The sequence below is a fragment of the Pelecanus crispus genome, chromosome 9 (genome assembly GCF_030463565.1).
Source record: "Pelecanus crispus isolate bPelCri1 chromosome 9, bPelCri1.pri, whole genome shotgun sequence".
NCBI lineage: Eukaryota > Metazoa > Chordata > Aves > Pelecaniformes > Pelecanidae > Pelecanus > Pelecanus crispus.
Window position 1 is genome coordinate 636,169 of NC_134651.1, and position 16,235 is coordinate 652,403.

The window sequence follows — 16,235 nt, forward strand, 5'->3', positions numbered from 1 at the left end:
CGCCGGAGCCACGGGCACCCCCCAGCCCCGCTCGCGGCGGGAGCCCTCTCCTTACAGAGCTTCAGCAGCGAACCTCCACGAGGCACGCGTTTCCTGAGAGATGCTGCAAAGGTTTCTCTTCCCCATCCCCTTCTGTCCAGCTCCAGCTCGCACACTCGTGTTTAAGTGAGCTGGAAAATAGAGGGGTCTGTAGTGTTTCAGTGCAGCCTCTGTCACTTGATAACAAGGGTTTAAGATGACAGAAGGAGCCTCTCTGCAATTTGATGAGCACTCCGCTCTTCCCAGCCTCCTGCCTGATTGGGCGAGCCGGGGATTTCAGAGGCAGGCTTGGCTGCTGCATCTGATTATCTGCTCTCCAAAAAGGAAGTTTTCACAGGCTTTTATTTTTCCAGGCTTTCCTCTAAAGCTAGCAATGCTGAGCTGCTCTGTTCTTTTTTCGGGGGGTGTTTTTCTTTTCGTTGTTGTTCCTAGTGCGATGGCATGGGTAATGCACAGTACCCCTGCTAAGCCAGGAGGTGCCCTCTGCAATATTTGGTTGCATTTGGGCACTGTTTTTCCCTGTCAAAGTGTTCCCTGCCTGTTATATATTGTATAGTTTTGGCTGCAGTGCGCAGGATGCTCAGACAAACATTTTGGTTTGGGTTTCAAATGTACACAATACATTTTTCTCTTTTCTTCATGGAAGACCCGCTCTGCCCCGAGGCTCGCGGCCCGCCGGCTCCCTGCGGCTGGTGCAGGGGAGGCACCGCTGGGCTCCCGCTGCTGCCGGGGACCTGCCGTGCTCGTCACGAGAGCCCAAGTCACAGGCACGCAATAACCCATCCCTGGAGCGTGGCTGGCCAGGGCCGCGGCTGGGACCAGAGGCACGGCCGTCTGCATCGATCGGCTGACTGCCGGTGGCTTCAGCAAACACAGGGTTTGGGTTTTTTCCTAACCAGATCACCTTAAAGCGGTTTGTTAACTGGCTGCATACCCATTGCAGGAATTCTCCTCGGGGAGTTTGAGTGTCAAAGCAGTTAGGCTGAAAGACTGAGTCTGGTTTAACTACGTAGGTTTTAAGACAACCTTGGAATTAAAATGAAGCAAGGCTGTGTACAGACAAATGATTTATTTTTTCTTTTTTTTAAGCTAATGCTTAAATAAAGCTGTGGTTTGTGCTGTCATCATCGTATGTGACCGAAAGATGGCACACTGCTGCATCACCCGGCTCCCTTACCACCCAGCTCACACTGCGCACAGTGCTGGATCCATACAGGTTTGGGAAAATGCTTGTTTTTAAAGATGGTTTTGAATACTTCATTTCGGCAGAATGCATTTATAGTTCCCTGAAGAGGGACTGTAATATTTTTGTATGATTATCACCTGCACAACAGCAGTGAAGGCAACAGACTCGAATGTATGCATATAGAAGTGACTATGTCCTGTTGTTGATGTGGGGGGAAAAAAATTTCATTGCATATCTGTTTTGGTGACTACTTTTTTCAAGAGTTAGCTTTCTGATAGTCTTTTCATATGGAGCGATAGTTTGCTATGGAAATGCTGTGTCCAGTTTTGTTCCCCTCAGCACAAGAAGGACATTGGGGTGCTGGAGCGTGTCCAGGGAAGGGCAGCGGAGCTGGGGCAGGGTCTGGAGCACAGGGCTGGTGGGGAGCGGCTGAGGGAGCTGGGGGTGTTCAGCCTGGAGAAGAGGAGGCTGAGGGGAGACCTGATCGCTCTGCAGCTCCTGGCAGGAGGGGGCAGGGAGGGGGGTCGGGCTCTGCTCCCAAGGAACAGCGACAGGACGAGAGGAGATGGGCTCAAGCTGCACCAGGGGAGGTTTAGATTGGACATTGGGAGAAATTTCTTTATGGAAAGGGTGGTCAAGCATTGGAACACGCTGCCCAGAGAGGTGGGGGAGTCTCCATCCCTGGAGGGGTTCAAAAAACGGGCAAAGGTGGCACTTGGGGACATGGTTCAGTCTGGTCTACCCTTGATTGGTTTAGTGTGGACTTGGTAGTGTAGGTTAATGGTTGGACTGGATGATCTTAAAGGTCTTTTCCAACCTAAACGATAAAAAAAAAAATATATTATGGAGTGTGTTCTGAATGATGTTTTGGAATCCCTCAGGAAAGCGGAGGTGGGGATGCGGGAGCAGCCGGCACGGAGGGGGCTGTGCCCCTTGCACTGGGCTGGGCAGCGGCTGGCAGCGTGACGACAGCGGGGAGGAGACTGGGCTGGAGATAACGCTGTGCCCAGGCGAGCTAGAAATTGGAGTGAAGAATTGTCCCGGAATCTGCCCTGGAATAAATTCTTCTTGGAACATTCGTTATCAGCTCTGGATCCTGACTGCATTCGTTTGAAAACGATTCAGTTAACATGTGCCTTGGCGGATGGTGCATTCCCCTTCTAACTCCAGCTGAGAATTCTGCAGGGAACACTAAGGAGGCACCTGACAGGGTCTGTTTGTTTGTGTTTGCACAGTAACACAATGGTGCTTTCTGGGCAGTTAAAATAATATTTGTGCTACCTGGGGTACTGTGTTTATCAACAAGTATATGCAAAAAAAAAAAAAGCTCGTGCTCTCTGATGTTAAAGACCGGCAGTTTTAGAAAAGGTCTCCTTCAATGGACTTTTGACAGGTTTTTGTAACATCTTCCCTCTTCTAAAGCATGTGAAACAAATAATGGGTTATTTACTGAACGGATAATTGTTGGGTTATTTACTAATGGATAATTAACCGAAAAAGTGAAGCTGAGGTATCTGATAATCACAGAAAATATTTTATTGCAAATGCTGTGTGCTCTGCCACAACAAATACTGCTTTGAATATATGACAAGCGCAAAGAAGATGCACCAAATCACAAGATAAAAAGGGGAAACAAACACTTGTTTCTTCCCTCAAAGCACCGGATTCCCCACTTTCTGACAATATCACACTAGAAGCAAGACCTAGGCAAGTCGCTGTTCAAGGACAAGCTTAAAAACCAAATAGAAGTAGCCAAGGAATATTGTAAAATTGCCGCTGTGACTGGGATGATACTTAGTTCCTGGCCTGAGCGTTGGGATGCTCCTTCCGTGAGCAGCGCATCACGCGGCATCGCGGGCCGTCAGTCCCATCCTGCTCACTGCAGAGGAGCCTTCCTCTTCAGCTCACTCGGCTTGCTCAAGCCCTTTCTCCCCTCCCGTATGTCCAAGATGTTACTAAATCTGTCACTGGTTTTCCCTGCAATGTTGGAAATGACTGCCCTTCTCCGCCCCGGCTCAGACAGGCTCTGGGGGCCCCGGGCGTCCCCGTCGCTGCCGTAGCCCCTCTCCCGCACGCCGGCTGCTTGGGGCTGCGCCGCTGGCGAGGAGGCACGCCGCTCCTCCTGCCCTGCGTCAGGTGTCAGCTCCTTCGTCCCGCGTCCCTGCGGAGCAATGCTGCGCCCTGGGACCGCTTCCCGAACCCTGGCCGGTTGCTGCTCCCTCTTCATCCTGCTCTTTGCTCCCAGCTTTTCTGTGACTGGATTGTTGATGGAATGTTTTTGGTCCTGTCCCCCTAAATACCCATTTCTCCCTTCAGGCCTGCATGCAATGAAAAAGATAAAGGAAAGACTGGTGTCGTTGTTTAGCTTATTTAAAAAAAAAAAAATCAGGGCAAGGCTATATTATCAGACAATCTTGACTGTTTGGATACCGAGCTATACAAGGGTCTTGTCTCTTATGCTGTCCTTGTACAGTGGCATAATGACAGTCTCGGGAGGCTTTTCCACCCATGCCATTGCCTTGTGGAGGGCTCCATACTCTTCCTCCCTGTTTGACATGGTGTTATCTGCTCCTGTGCAGCTGTTCCTGAAAAGGGCTGATTTTAAATAGTCATTGATGCACTTTCTCCTCTCATTTTCTCTCAGCCGCTAAGTTTTTTAAAACCCCCTAAATTTAGAGAAATAGACTATAATACTTTGTAACCCAAGTCATTGGAGTGTTGTATGATGATTAACTAATTAATTTCACTTTTCACTGTAAGTATAACACGATGTTGTGTGAGTACTAGTGCCGATGGATAAAATGCTGCCACCCACGCGATGTCCGTCGCAGCTGCAGGTGTTCGGCTCTTCCCTCAGTTGTTCCCCGGTGAGCAGCACCATGGACCATTCCGGCTCACCGACTCTGCATTTAGCAACCAGCGCAGGTCAACAGTGTATGAGGTGAACAACTGCTGTGAAAAATGCACTGAACTGGATCTTTTTGATGTGAGCAAATGCCTATTAAGTGAGGAGTGGAAAAGAACCACCTCCTTTTCTTTTTTTTTGCCTCCCACAGGTGCCTAAACCCCTGTTTATGATACTTAAGGGTAAATGTGCAATGTGAGGTATAGATAGATGAAGAACAGTGGCTTGTATACATGAACCTGGAAAGCAGTAATAGCATTCCACTTCTTACAGAGATTGAAGTGTCCTGCGCTAACTTGATCTTTGGCAATCATTGCAGTCAAATGGGCACTTCATTTTTAATTTTATCAATTAAATTTATCCTATGATAAGGACAGAGTAGAAAAAGATTTTAGGACCTCCAAAACTGCCACCAAGTTTTGTAAGAGATTTGGATTTTATAACTCTTATGGATGGAAACTTCTGTATACCCACAGTCATGTAACGACTCATGACGTGTAGAACTGATGCTGATGGCGTTCTGCTCTTTTCCACCGTGTCACAACTGCTGTAGAGTTGGTATCCATTTACCAGAAAGGCCGTCCTTGGTTGTAGACATGTTCAGGATGAAAACACCAGGAGTGATGAGGACCCATAGCGATGTGCGTTTTAGCGGAAATGCCTGTGGGAGGTTTGCATGTTGGCTGGAGTCAGCCGCAGTCCGGACAAGCGGTGCCATTTGTCCCTCGCTACCAGGAGAACTGAATAGACCTGCAAATGTTAAAACCGAGATGTCTCCTTGAAGAAAGCATATAACCAATAATTAACACAATATTTTTGGAAGTTACCCTTTATTTTTAACTAGTATCAGCAAAGTCGCAGCAAATGACAAGAATTTAGTCATGATGGTTGTCCTGGTTTCAGCTGGGATAGAGTTAATTTTCTTCCTGGTAGCAGGCACAGTGCTGTGGTTTGGATTCTAGTATGAGAATAATGCTGATAACACGCTGATGGTTTAGTTGTTGCTGAGTACTGCTTATGCCAGGCAAGGACTTTGCAGCTTCCCATGCTCTGCCAGGGGCACAAGAAGCTGGGAGGGGGCACAGCCAGGAGAGCTGATCCCAACTGCCCCAAGGGCCATTCCATACCATACGGCGTCATGGGCAGTATAGAAACTGGGGGGGTTGGCCGGGGAGCAGCGATCGCTGCTGGGAACTGGCTGGGCATCGGTCGGCGGGTGGTGAGCAACTGCATTGGGCAGCACTTGCTTTGTATATTATCATTATTATACTGTTACTATCATCATTACTATTTTACTTTATTTCAATTATTAAACTGTTCTTATCTCAGCCCAGGAGTGTTTCTCACTCTCACTCCTCCGATTCTCTCCCCCATCCCAGCGGGGCAGGGGCAGTGAGCGATGGCTGCGTGGTGCTGAGCTGCTGGCCGGGGCTGAACCACGGCAATGGTACAAAAAGCCATACTATGAACTGGTATTTGCCATTCTTCCTTATTCAGAGCTTATGCCTTGAATTCCTGTACTAAAGTGGTGGCAGCTTAAGGCACTATTCACTTGAGTAAAGGTGATGTGAAATACTTGTTACCCTCTGAACAGGGACAGCTCAACCAAACGTGGCTCCCCTGGCAGTGTTCCTGGAGAAAAACAAACTAAAACTCCAGATCAGAATGTTTGCAGGTTTGAGGGTTTTAAAAAAACTGGATTTGGATCTGGACTTCCCAAACATCAGTGACTGAACTGAGGACTGGAGCAGTGGGTAGTGCAAATCTGTGGACAGATCTGTAATCCCGATCTATGGACTTTTTGGGACCATCTCTGCTGGGACGCTTGTACTACAGAGGTGCTGTGAAATGCAGGCAAATCAACACAAACCAGCCAGTACCATTATGAGATTGTCAGACCATTCTGTGTGACAAAAAACATCAAAAGACCGGGATCTGTGTGCTTAAGTACATCAAGATGTGTTTGACAGTGTCTCGGGAAGAAAATGTAAGGAAACTATCTTAAAATATGCATGATATTAATCTTCCCAAAGCCAGGGGTTGCAACACTGATCTAGTGTGCCGGTGTAACTTGTGAAAAGCTCTGAAACATTTTTATTCACTGGTGGAGTGAAGGAAAAGAGCTGACAAACACTGCTGGTCGTTGGAGCATGCCCTTGGATCACACATGAAGTCTGATAAACCTGTCCAGAAAGGCATCTTGGAGCTAGATTTTAAAGTTTGAAGATTTCAGACTTGTTGGTCCTTGCCTTTGGTGAGCAACACAGCTGGGTGCGTGGAAAGTAATTCAGTAACCAAAAGGGACAAAGATTTAAATAAAAGATGTATCAACAACTATGAGATATTACTGTCCTGCTTTATTGCTACTGCCTAGTTCAGCCTTGGTTTTTGTTGTCTGTGGTTTGACTAAAGAATTGCTTAGAGACAAAAGAAATGTGTATTTCCTGTTCTTGTCCATACTAAACTCAAACAAGCACATTTGTAGAGTGCTGCTGTTGATTTTATTTAGACTTACTTGCAACTGTCCGTCTAATCTTGTATTTCCAAAGTACCTCGTGTTTGTACTGTCCTGGAGATGTAGCACAAGAAGAGGATCTGGCACAAATAATGGGTAGAAAGGGGGGAAAAAAAAGTTTTCATGCTTGCTTACTGTAATGCTAATGCAGGAACGCATGCCTGAGGAGATGGCACCTAATGCTGAGAGAGGGGATCGTGTTCTGCATAGCAGGGCGCTAACTGCGGGCTGTCGTCGAGGCTGCAGCCCCGTTGCAGGAAGGTAGGTGAGAACAGGACATCCACCTGCACGCTGGAAGAGGGGGGAGCCCTAAAGCTTTAATGTTGTATTACTCTTGTTGTGAAGATTTATTAATTGGAAACTGTTCCTCTTGACATCGCGGTTCCTGCCCCCCTTGGCTGATCCACTGGGATCAGTGGATCCGCTTGGGTGGTACAGACTGGCCCCTGGGAGCATCCTTTGGGAATGGTGGAGCAGCGTGCCTCGGTCGCCCGGTGCCAGGACTGGCAGCCGAAAGGAGATGGACTGAGCCACTTGCCCCAGGGCCACCCAAGGCTGCAGCCCGGAGGGCACATGGTCATTGCTGCCGGAGCAGCGCAGTGCCTCTCCGTAATCGGTGGTGCCTCCGGGAGTGGGAGCAGGGTCTCCCACAGGCCCCAGGCAGCGGAGCAAGAGGGAACGGGTGCCCTCTGCCCCTCTGCTTGGCCTTTGGGCAGCCGGGGCTGGCCGCTCTGCTTGGCCTTTGGGCAACTGGAGCAGGGTGCGGGGCTGCGCCTCGGGAGAGGGCGGCTGGAAAACGGGGGGAGGCTGCGCGGCCCCCTCTCTCCCAGCTGCTGGCTGCGCGGGGCAGCTTCTGCCCGGGCCCCGAAACTGCTCCTGGGAAGGCGAGGGGGTGCCCGTGCCCGGGAGCGGGGCCGGCGGGGCCGGGCCGTGCGGGAGCGGGGCCGGGAGCGGCGGCTGGGCTGGGTGCCGGCCTCTGGCCGCCGCAGCACGGGCGGAGCTGCCTGCTCGGCAGCGGGCTGTCATTCCCCCGGGTGCATTATTTGTCCGCTGGAATGAACGACTAGAAGACGGGAGGAGAGGACGGGGGGAAGGCGCGGGTGCCGCGCCCCTGCGGCTGGAGGAGCCCGCCGGGCCCCGCTGCCCCCGCCCGGCCCCGCTGCCCCCGCCCGGCCCGGCCCGGCCCCTCCGCGCCGTCCCCCCGCGGCAGCTCGGGGGTCGGCGGCCGCTCGGCCCCGCCATGGCTGCAGCGCGGGGCGGCCCCGGCCGTGCCGGCGGCGGGGGGGGGGGCGGGGGGCGATCGGGGCGGCCCCGGCCGCACCTGCGGCGGGAGGGGGCGGGGCGGGCCGCGCCGCGCCGCCCCCCGGCCCCTCCAGACCGCGCAGCCCGCCCCCGGCGCGGCGGGGGTGAGCGGGGGCCGGGCCGCCGAGTGCTGCTCCCTGGCGCTCGGAGCCCGCTCCAGCGCCCGCCCGCCGCGCCGGCGAACATGAGCGATCATGGCCGCCTTCGGGCTCCTCAGCTATGAGCACCGACCGCTCAAGCGGCCGCGCCTGGGGCCGCCCGACGTCTACCCGCAGGACCCGCGGCAGAAGGAGGTGAGAGCGTCCGCCCCGCCGCGCCGGGGCCCGGCCCCGCGCCCGCCCCCCGCCCGCGGCCGGCCGCCGCCCTCCGCCCTCGCCTCCCGGCCCGCCGCCTCCGCCGAAACTTTTGAGCGGCGCCGGGCGGCCGCGGAGCCGCCCGCTGACTTGCATTTTCTGCGGCGAGGCGCGGGCGGCGGTCCCGCTCAGCGCCACCTCGGCCCCGCGGCCCGGCCGGCAGCCGGGCTCGCCCTGCGGGGCGGCGGAGAGGCCGGCGGGGCAGCGGGGCCGGGCGGGCTGCCGGCCGTGAGGGGCAGGGGCCTGTGAGGGGGGGCAGGGGCCTGTGAGGGCACCCCCGGCCCCGAGGGGTACAGGCACCTGCATGGGGGGCACCCCCGGCCCCGAGGGGTACAGGCACCTGCATGGGGGGCACCCCCGGCCCCGAGGGGTACAGGCACCTGCCGTGAGGGGCACTGCCAGTCCCTGAGGGGTACGGGCACCTGCATGGGGGCACCCCAGCCCCTGAGGGGTGCGGGCACCTGCTGTGAGGGGCAGGGGTCTGTGAGGGGCACCCCCAGCCCCAAGGGGTACAGGAACCTGTCATGAGGGGCACTGCCAGCCCCTGAGGGGTACGGGCACCTGCATGGGGGGGCACCCTGGCCCCTGAGGGGTACAGGCACCTGCATGAGGGGTACCCCAGCCTGTGAGGGGTACGGGCACCTGCTGTGAAGGGCACCCCCAGCCCCTGAGGGGTACAGGCACCTGCATGAGGGGTACCCTGGCCCCTGAGGGGTACAGGCACCTGCTGTGAGGGGCAGGGGCCTGTGAGGGCACCCCCAGCCCCGAGGGGCACAGGCACCTGCGTGGGGGCACCCCGGCCCCTGAGGGGTGCGGGTATCTGCATGAGGGGTACCCCAGCCTGTGAGGGGTACGGGCACCTGCTGTGAAGGGCACCCCCAGCCCCTGAGGGGTACAGGCACCTGCATGGGGGGGCACCCCGGCCCCTGAGGGGTACAGGCACCTGCATGAGGCGTATCCCAGCCTGTGAGGGGTACAGGCACCTGCATGGGGGGGCACCCCCAGCCCCTGAGGGGTACAGGCACCTGCTGTAAGGGGCACTGCCAGCTCCTGAGGGGTACAGGCACCTGCTGTAAGGGGCACTGCCAGCCCCTGAGGGGTACCGGTACCTGCATGAGGGGTATCCCGGCCTGTGAGGGGTACAGGCACCTGCTGTGAAGGGCACCCCCAGCCTGTGAGGGGTACAGGCACCTGCATGAAGGGTACCCCGGCCCCTGAGGGGTGCGGGCACCTGCTGTGAAGGGCACCCCCGGCCCCTGAGGGGTGCGGGCACCTGCTGTGAGGGGCAGGGGCCTATGAGGGGCACCCCCAGCCCCAAGGGATACAGGAACCTGTCATGAGGGGCACTGCCAGCCCCTGAGGGGCATGGGTCCCTGAGGGGTACGGGCACCTGCATGGGGGGCACCCTGGCCCCTGAGGGGTACGGGCACCTGCATGGGGGGCACCCTGGCCCCTGAGGGGTACGGGCACCTGCTGTGAGGGGCAGGGGCCTATGAGGGGCACCCCCAGCCCCAAGGGGTACAGGAACCTGTCATGAGGGGCACCGCCAGCCCCTGAGGGGTACGGGCACCTGCATGAGGGGCACCCCCAGCCCCTGAGGGGTACAGGCACCTGCTGTGAGGGGCACCCCCGGCCTGTGAGGGGCACGGGCTGCCCGGAGGGTGGGAGGTGCCATGGGCTGGGGCGAGCGTGGGCCTGCTGAGCTGCCCACCTGTGTTGCTGACCTGACAGCAGGGACCCGTGGTGGGAGGAATGAAAGGACTGGAGGGTTTTGGAGGTTGGGAAATGTAGCTGAAAACACAGGGCGGAGGTGAGTGGGGCTGTAGCTTGTACTCTTGCGTCAGGCTGTGGCTGTCCTGCTCCCAGGTACCACAACCAAACCCACAGAGACCTGCTGTCGGTCGGTGCTGGGGGCGAGCGCGTACTTCGGGCGGGTGCTGGGACACGGCTGGCGCGTCCAGCAAAGCCGTGGGGTTGGTTGTAGGCTCCCCCTGGCCCGGCTTCCCAGTCTTGCTTCTGGGCTGCCGGCCCTCCGTAGGTGGGTGGAAGAAGCCTCTGGTAGGGTTTTGTAAACGGGATGTCTCCCAGCAATGTCAACGGGTCTCTCTGAGATTTGCCTCGCGTGATGAGTTGTGACTCATACACGAAGCTGTGTGTGCCGGATACCCCTGCCTCTTGCGTGGTTGTCTGGGATGTCCTGTTCTTACTGCGTTCCTGGCCGTCTTCTGTCCCGGTGCTTGTACAAGTCATCAGGTTGATGATGAGGTTGAGCTCCAGTTAAATGGAGCAAGTGCAGCAGGGCAGCCCTGCAACGCTCTTCGTGCTTTGCTCTCCTCCTGGTCTGTTGTCTGCTGAGATGTCCAGAAAGGAGGCTAATTAAGGGTAATTTGTTAGTTGCTTATGAGCATTGTCATCTGGTTCTCGTAGGCTGGAGAGTGCTCATCAGAGAGCGACTGTTGGTCAGTGCTGGTTGAGAGGAGCTTGGACAACACAGAGTAAAAGATGCGTATTCAAGCCCGTTACCAATCCTTCGAGACATATCTCAATTTTTTGACCTTAGCATCTTTCTGTCTCTTCATGCTTTTGTCGCTACTCATCATACTTACAAACTTGATGATTACGGTAACTAGAAATATTTCTCTAGCGTGTATTTTTTTATGTGTGATCGTGACCAGGCTTGCAGAACTGCATCTGAACCCAGCTATGACAATGTACGGAGACGAATTTTTAGCTCTGGACTGTTGCATATTTTTAGTCAGGTGGTGGATTGATTCTTGCAGGCACATTTATAAATACACAGCCGGTTACAATAAGAATGGAAGTGGCAAGTGCCCAGATGGTTAATATTTAAAATATGTGTTACATGGGTGCATTAGTAAGTAGAAAATAACTATAACAGGCTCATGGTTATTTGCCACAACGTAATTGATTGAAGTGTGGCTTGGGGAAAGTCTTCATTCTGCATGTGTACGGGCGGTGTTAGCGCGTGTTGCATGGGGTGTTTACAGGATACAGTCCTGTGTCGTTCCAGCCTTTGGGTTGGTGAAGTCTGTCTGTCATTTGAAAACAGTAGACAAATGCGGAGTTACAGGTTCTAGTAGTGGTGGGAATGGGCTGTCTGGTGGTGGTGGTGGTGGTGGTGTTGCCGACTGCCGCCCTGTGCTCTTCTAGATTCCCTCTCTGCTAGGAGCTAGCCCCCCAGGGACCCTGGGCTCTCATGCTCCAGAGCCAGCTCCCGAGCCCCTTCACCCGAGCGCCGGGTGGAAGTCTGCGTCCTTTGCAAGGTCCCTTCTTGAAAAGCTTGGGGTAACGCTTAGCCCCTGAGCAGTGGCGTGTGCCCTGTGTGCAGAACGCTCTCTGCAGAAATAAGGGGGTGGTGGAGGGGAAGTCTTCGAATTCATTGCACACAGCTTCTGCCTGAATGCAGTTACCTGCTGGGGCTGCTTTTAACACCTGGTACTGCTCTAAAGGAGACAGATTAGGGGGAATGAGCTTTCCTTGTCTTTCTGTAATGTGTTTTCTTTGAACATTGGACAGTGCTTTGCACATATTTTCTCTGTATAATCGGCAGTCCCTGCCGCTGATTGTGGAGCAAAAGGTAGGGTTGGAAATCCCGCCCTGGCAGGAGCTTCTGAAGGCAGGTGTTAGAATCAACTTTTTTCCTAACACTTCCTGTGCTCTAAATTGTTACAATTTCCCTAAGATAGATAAAACATAATGCAAATTGTGTTTATTACAAGCCAAAGATATAACCGCTGAATGTACCGTATCATCAGGGCCAGATCCTGATGATTTTACTCATGAGTGGTGCTTCTAACTTTGGTTGAATTCAGCTTCAAAGCACAGAAAAGCACAACTGACATAATTTTCTGCTGAGAAATAGCCTTCAGACAGAAGGAGTTTCATTGCCTTCTTCACACATAGTGCACAGGGTTTGACTCTTCCAAGGCTCAATTCTCCAACGTCTACAATCACCAGTAGCCCAGGCCACCTCCTCACTGGTAGGATGGGTACAGCAGCTGAAATCTCTGTCAGAGAGGCCTCTCCAGTATTGTCCCTCCTACGCCAGTTGGGAATAGACCTGTCTTTCTGGGCCCTTCGGTATTATAAGAGACCGATCTTCCTTCTTGCTCTCAGTATCTGTTTATAACATGGCCAGCATGCCATCTTCCTAGTCTCTGGCAAAAGTTGCTTCTGCCTGTGGTTGGCTGTTGGGTACGGCTAATCCTTGTTTGTGACTTCTGAGCTGTTGATTTGGAGTGGATAATGCTCCTTTAAATATTGTTATTCCTCTCTTCATCATGAAATACAGCTTGTTTAGTAATCTGTATCTGGCGCACCATTTTAAACTGTCTCTTTTGGGGAGTTATTTTTTTATCTTGTTGTTCAAACCAAGCCCGATGTAGCGGACGCTGGGCGTGAGTGGAAGGTTTATGCTGCAGCAGCGACGCCACAAGTTGGAATCCCAGACCTTTCTGCAGAGGGTTTGGGTCTCCAAGCTAATGCTGTGGTTTCTCCAAGCTGCTGACAGTAGGTGCCCTGTTGTAATAAAGAAACGTGAAGCAAAAGGTGGAGCGTGTGAGAGGATGACTGGTAATGTCAGAGGATAACTGATGAAAGTAATGACTGGTTAAAAAGATCCGTTTTGTTGCTTTCATGAGTTTAATATGAGCTGCTTTTGAATTTCTCTTCTAAAGGAAGTTTTTGAGGTTAGGGAGAAAAAGAATGCCTTTCAAAAATTCCTTGGTTTTGACTGTCAAATAGTGCCAGTATAGCTCTGTACATTATCTGTCTGCTCAGCTTAGATGTCAGAATAAACTGGCCACTTCCTATTTTTTCAAAACCTTTATACATCATTAGCTTTCTGCTTTTCTCTTACTGGCTTGGTGCTGCAGGAAGCCAGTGTAACTGCAGTAATCAGGGAGCAAGAGAATGCTTAAGTTGAGAGAGCTCATTCCTATTCATTAAAGGCAAGTTAATATGGAATTATACAGTCCAGAACACCCCACAACGCCTCAATGCTTGATCCTAACAGTCGGTTCGTTCGTTCTTGGTCTAGATTTGAGCGCCCTGACTGCAGCCGGCTGGGTGAGTGCTATAGGTGGCCTCTGAACACGCTTTGCAGGAGCCGCAGCTGCGATGAAGTACTGCACACAGACTTAAGTTGGGGTCTGGCTTCTCGCAGAGCTAAGGACGCTCAGCTCCTGTGAATGTCGGGCTTGCTTTCTGTAACGATATCCAGCTGTACGTGTTGTGCTCACAAATGGAGTGCTGCAGATATATCGGTGGGTCTTAAATATCCCACAGAATACAATTAAAATTCTTTCTGAAGGAAATTAATGCAGTTTGGGCCTGAATGTTCATTTGGCTATTTAAAATTGCAAAAAAGGGTTTTAAGCCTTGATTGGGCTCGCTTGGGGCCCTGCTTGACATTTTGCAGGGAAGCCTGACGTCCCCGCAGGAGCCCGGTGGATCCAGCTGTTGCGGCGCAGAGCGCCTGGCTTAGCGACAGCAGCGCGCGGAGCTCCTGTGCCTGCCATTAGGAGAGGGCTCGCACCGCGAGCCCAGTGAACGCGGGCTTACCCCGGTACGGTCAGCGTTGTACAGCTTAGCTGTGCTGCTGTTCCTGCCTCTCTGTGCGGGAGGCTTTCCCCTCTGCTAGCAGACAGCTGTGCTCTTAGGAGATGACCCTGAGCTGTAATGGAGCTGGCGTGAGACGTAGCGAGAGCTCCAGTGAACATCCATTTTACTGTTAATTTGTTTGTAAAGGTATCTCTGTGCATTGTGTTCACGGATGACACGTCTTTCCATTTCTAGTTGGTGTTTGGTTATGCAACTGTGCTGTGTTCCGTGTTTAAAATTTCTGAACTACTGCTGAAGGCAGGGAGAAATCTGAGCTAATAATCTGAGCCAGACAAAACCAAAACACTGATGTGTTTGTGTTGTCAGTCCATCCGCAGCTTGTTCCTACAGTAGTGGGAGATGTAGCAGTACAACATACGGTTCTTGGTTATTTTCAGCATAATGATATCTAGACAGTTTTTTTCAAAAGAGGAGAAGTTTAAAGATAACAGAACTGGGGTCATCTGTGGAAATGGCACTAATAGTAACATATATCTCCATCTGTTTGCCATTTACCTTTTATTTATTTGCTTATAATATCTTTGATCACTTCATCTCTGCCTTTATCTGTGTTTTCAAGGCTGTCTTGGGGATAGTGTGGGTGGAGGAGTGTTCCAGCACTTCTTGTTGATTTCATTTAAAATTCAGATGAGGCTTGCTAACTTCATAAACCCTGGAGAGCTGAGATTTCTCCTAAATACATTACTGTCTTCTGTGTTTCTCCCAAACTTTGTGCAAATACTGAAAAGCAAAATGCGTTGAGAAGCGTAAGAGAATAAACCGAATGGAAGCTTCTGGGTTGCTGTTTTTGGGGACACATGTTGCCCAAAACTAGTAATGAAATCTTCTAGTAAAATTGTGATATTCTTAACTTTATTTTCTCCTATTTTATTTGCTTGGTTGCACGGCAGTCGCTCTTTGTCTTCATAGGTTATTTCACAGTCATCTCGGGGATTGTTCCAATACCTCACCCTCTACCAGCGGTCCGTGGACCACTTGAGCTTGTGTAGAGCACCTTGGGTGGCAAGTAACTGATTTGCTGGGCGAGCTCTGTGCCTTCTCTTCAGAGGGAGATTAAGCAAAACAAACAAGCCAAGTTCCCATTCACCTGGTGTAGGTAAACCTCAGTCTGACAGGCGTGTGATCCTGAATAAGTGAATAAACTGCACGGCCTCTGTGGAAGAATAGTAGCTTTGGTGGAGATACGGAGTGAAGGTAGGGAAGGATGGGGCTCGCTTAGGAAGTTGCGTTCTGCGTTTGTGAAGGCTCGGCTATGTGTTTGCACCTAATGCTACTGCGCCCACTTCTGTCTGTTTTGTGTTCTTGCTGCCAATATGATCCAGCGAAGCCTGCTTAAATGCCGTTATGCAGCAAAATGAAGGTGTGTTGATAGTGTAGTAGGAGACTAGTAATACTTCCACTGAGAAAGTAACTCCAGAAGAAGCGGGAACAGGGACAGATGTTTACTTGAAATTCTTTCTGCTAGAGGTGGGCTGTTTCTTATTTCAGTAGAGATTCTCTAAAGGGTGGTTGTGAGGCCACAAACTGAAGTAGTAACATCTTAAGCTTCAACAAAACGACTATGCAAACGTTTTTTGTGCTGGGGGAAGGGACACATAGGGTTCTGGTGGTAACAAGGGCTGTGCAGCAGCGTTCTGTTGTGGCGCTGGCTCCAGCAATCCCAGTGTATCCGGAGGAGAGGAGGATGCGCTGCTCTCCCTCCGCTGGTCGGGATGGCTGCTGACTGGCACCGCTTTCCCGAGGAAGGTTGAGGGCTGGGTGCTGGGGAGCACTCCAGGCTTTACAAAGGCTGCCAAGGCCTTGTTTCCTGCTACCCTTCTCGTGGGCAGCAATCCTCTTTCAGCAAAACAAGTTACGGCCTTGAAGTCTGTAGTAAGGCGAACACTTAATGGGGGCTGGAGGGTAGGAGTGGCGTCGTGTTCCCTTCACTGAAACCCGTGAATGTGCAAAGTGCTGTGGGGGTTCGGGTGAATGCGGAGTGTGACGTACTAGCAAATACATACATTTTCTTTATAAAAACGTGCTTCTCGGAATGATGTGACTTCTTAAATTGTCATTTCATTTTTTGCCCTTAAAACACTCTTTGCAGGATGAACTTACTGCAGTGAACGTAAAGCAAGGCTTCAGTAATCAACCCGCCTTCTCTGGAGATGAGCATGGATCTGCTAGAAATATTGTCATTAATGCCTCAAAGGTAAGACAGGGCTTTCCGGTCTGAGTGTGCTCATTGAAATTGGAACCAAGCTGGCAGGGGTTGTACTTGGTTCTTGACTGCTTTGCTTTCTAGCTGGA

General features: G+C 52.5%; 1 protein-coding gene across 2 annotated transcripts in view; it reads left to right on the forward strand.

The window, feature by feature from the left end:
• Positions 1–8,141: 8,141 nt before the first annotated feature.
• Positions 8,142–16,235, forward strand: part of MED12L (mediator complex subunit 12L) — a 157,309-nt gene continuing 149,215 nt past the window's right edge. For both annotated transcript variants that reach the window (XM_075715976.1, XM_075715977.1), the window contains exons 1-2: positions 8,142–8,240; positions 16,033–16,137. In XM_075715976.1, coding sequence (XP_075572091.1) covers positions 8,142–8,240; positions 16,033–16,137 — 204 coding nt within the window. The remainder of the gene's footprint in view (positions 8,241–16,032; positions 16,138–16,235) is intronic.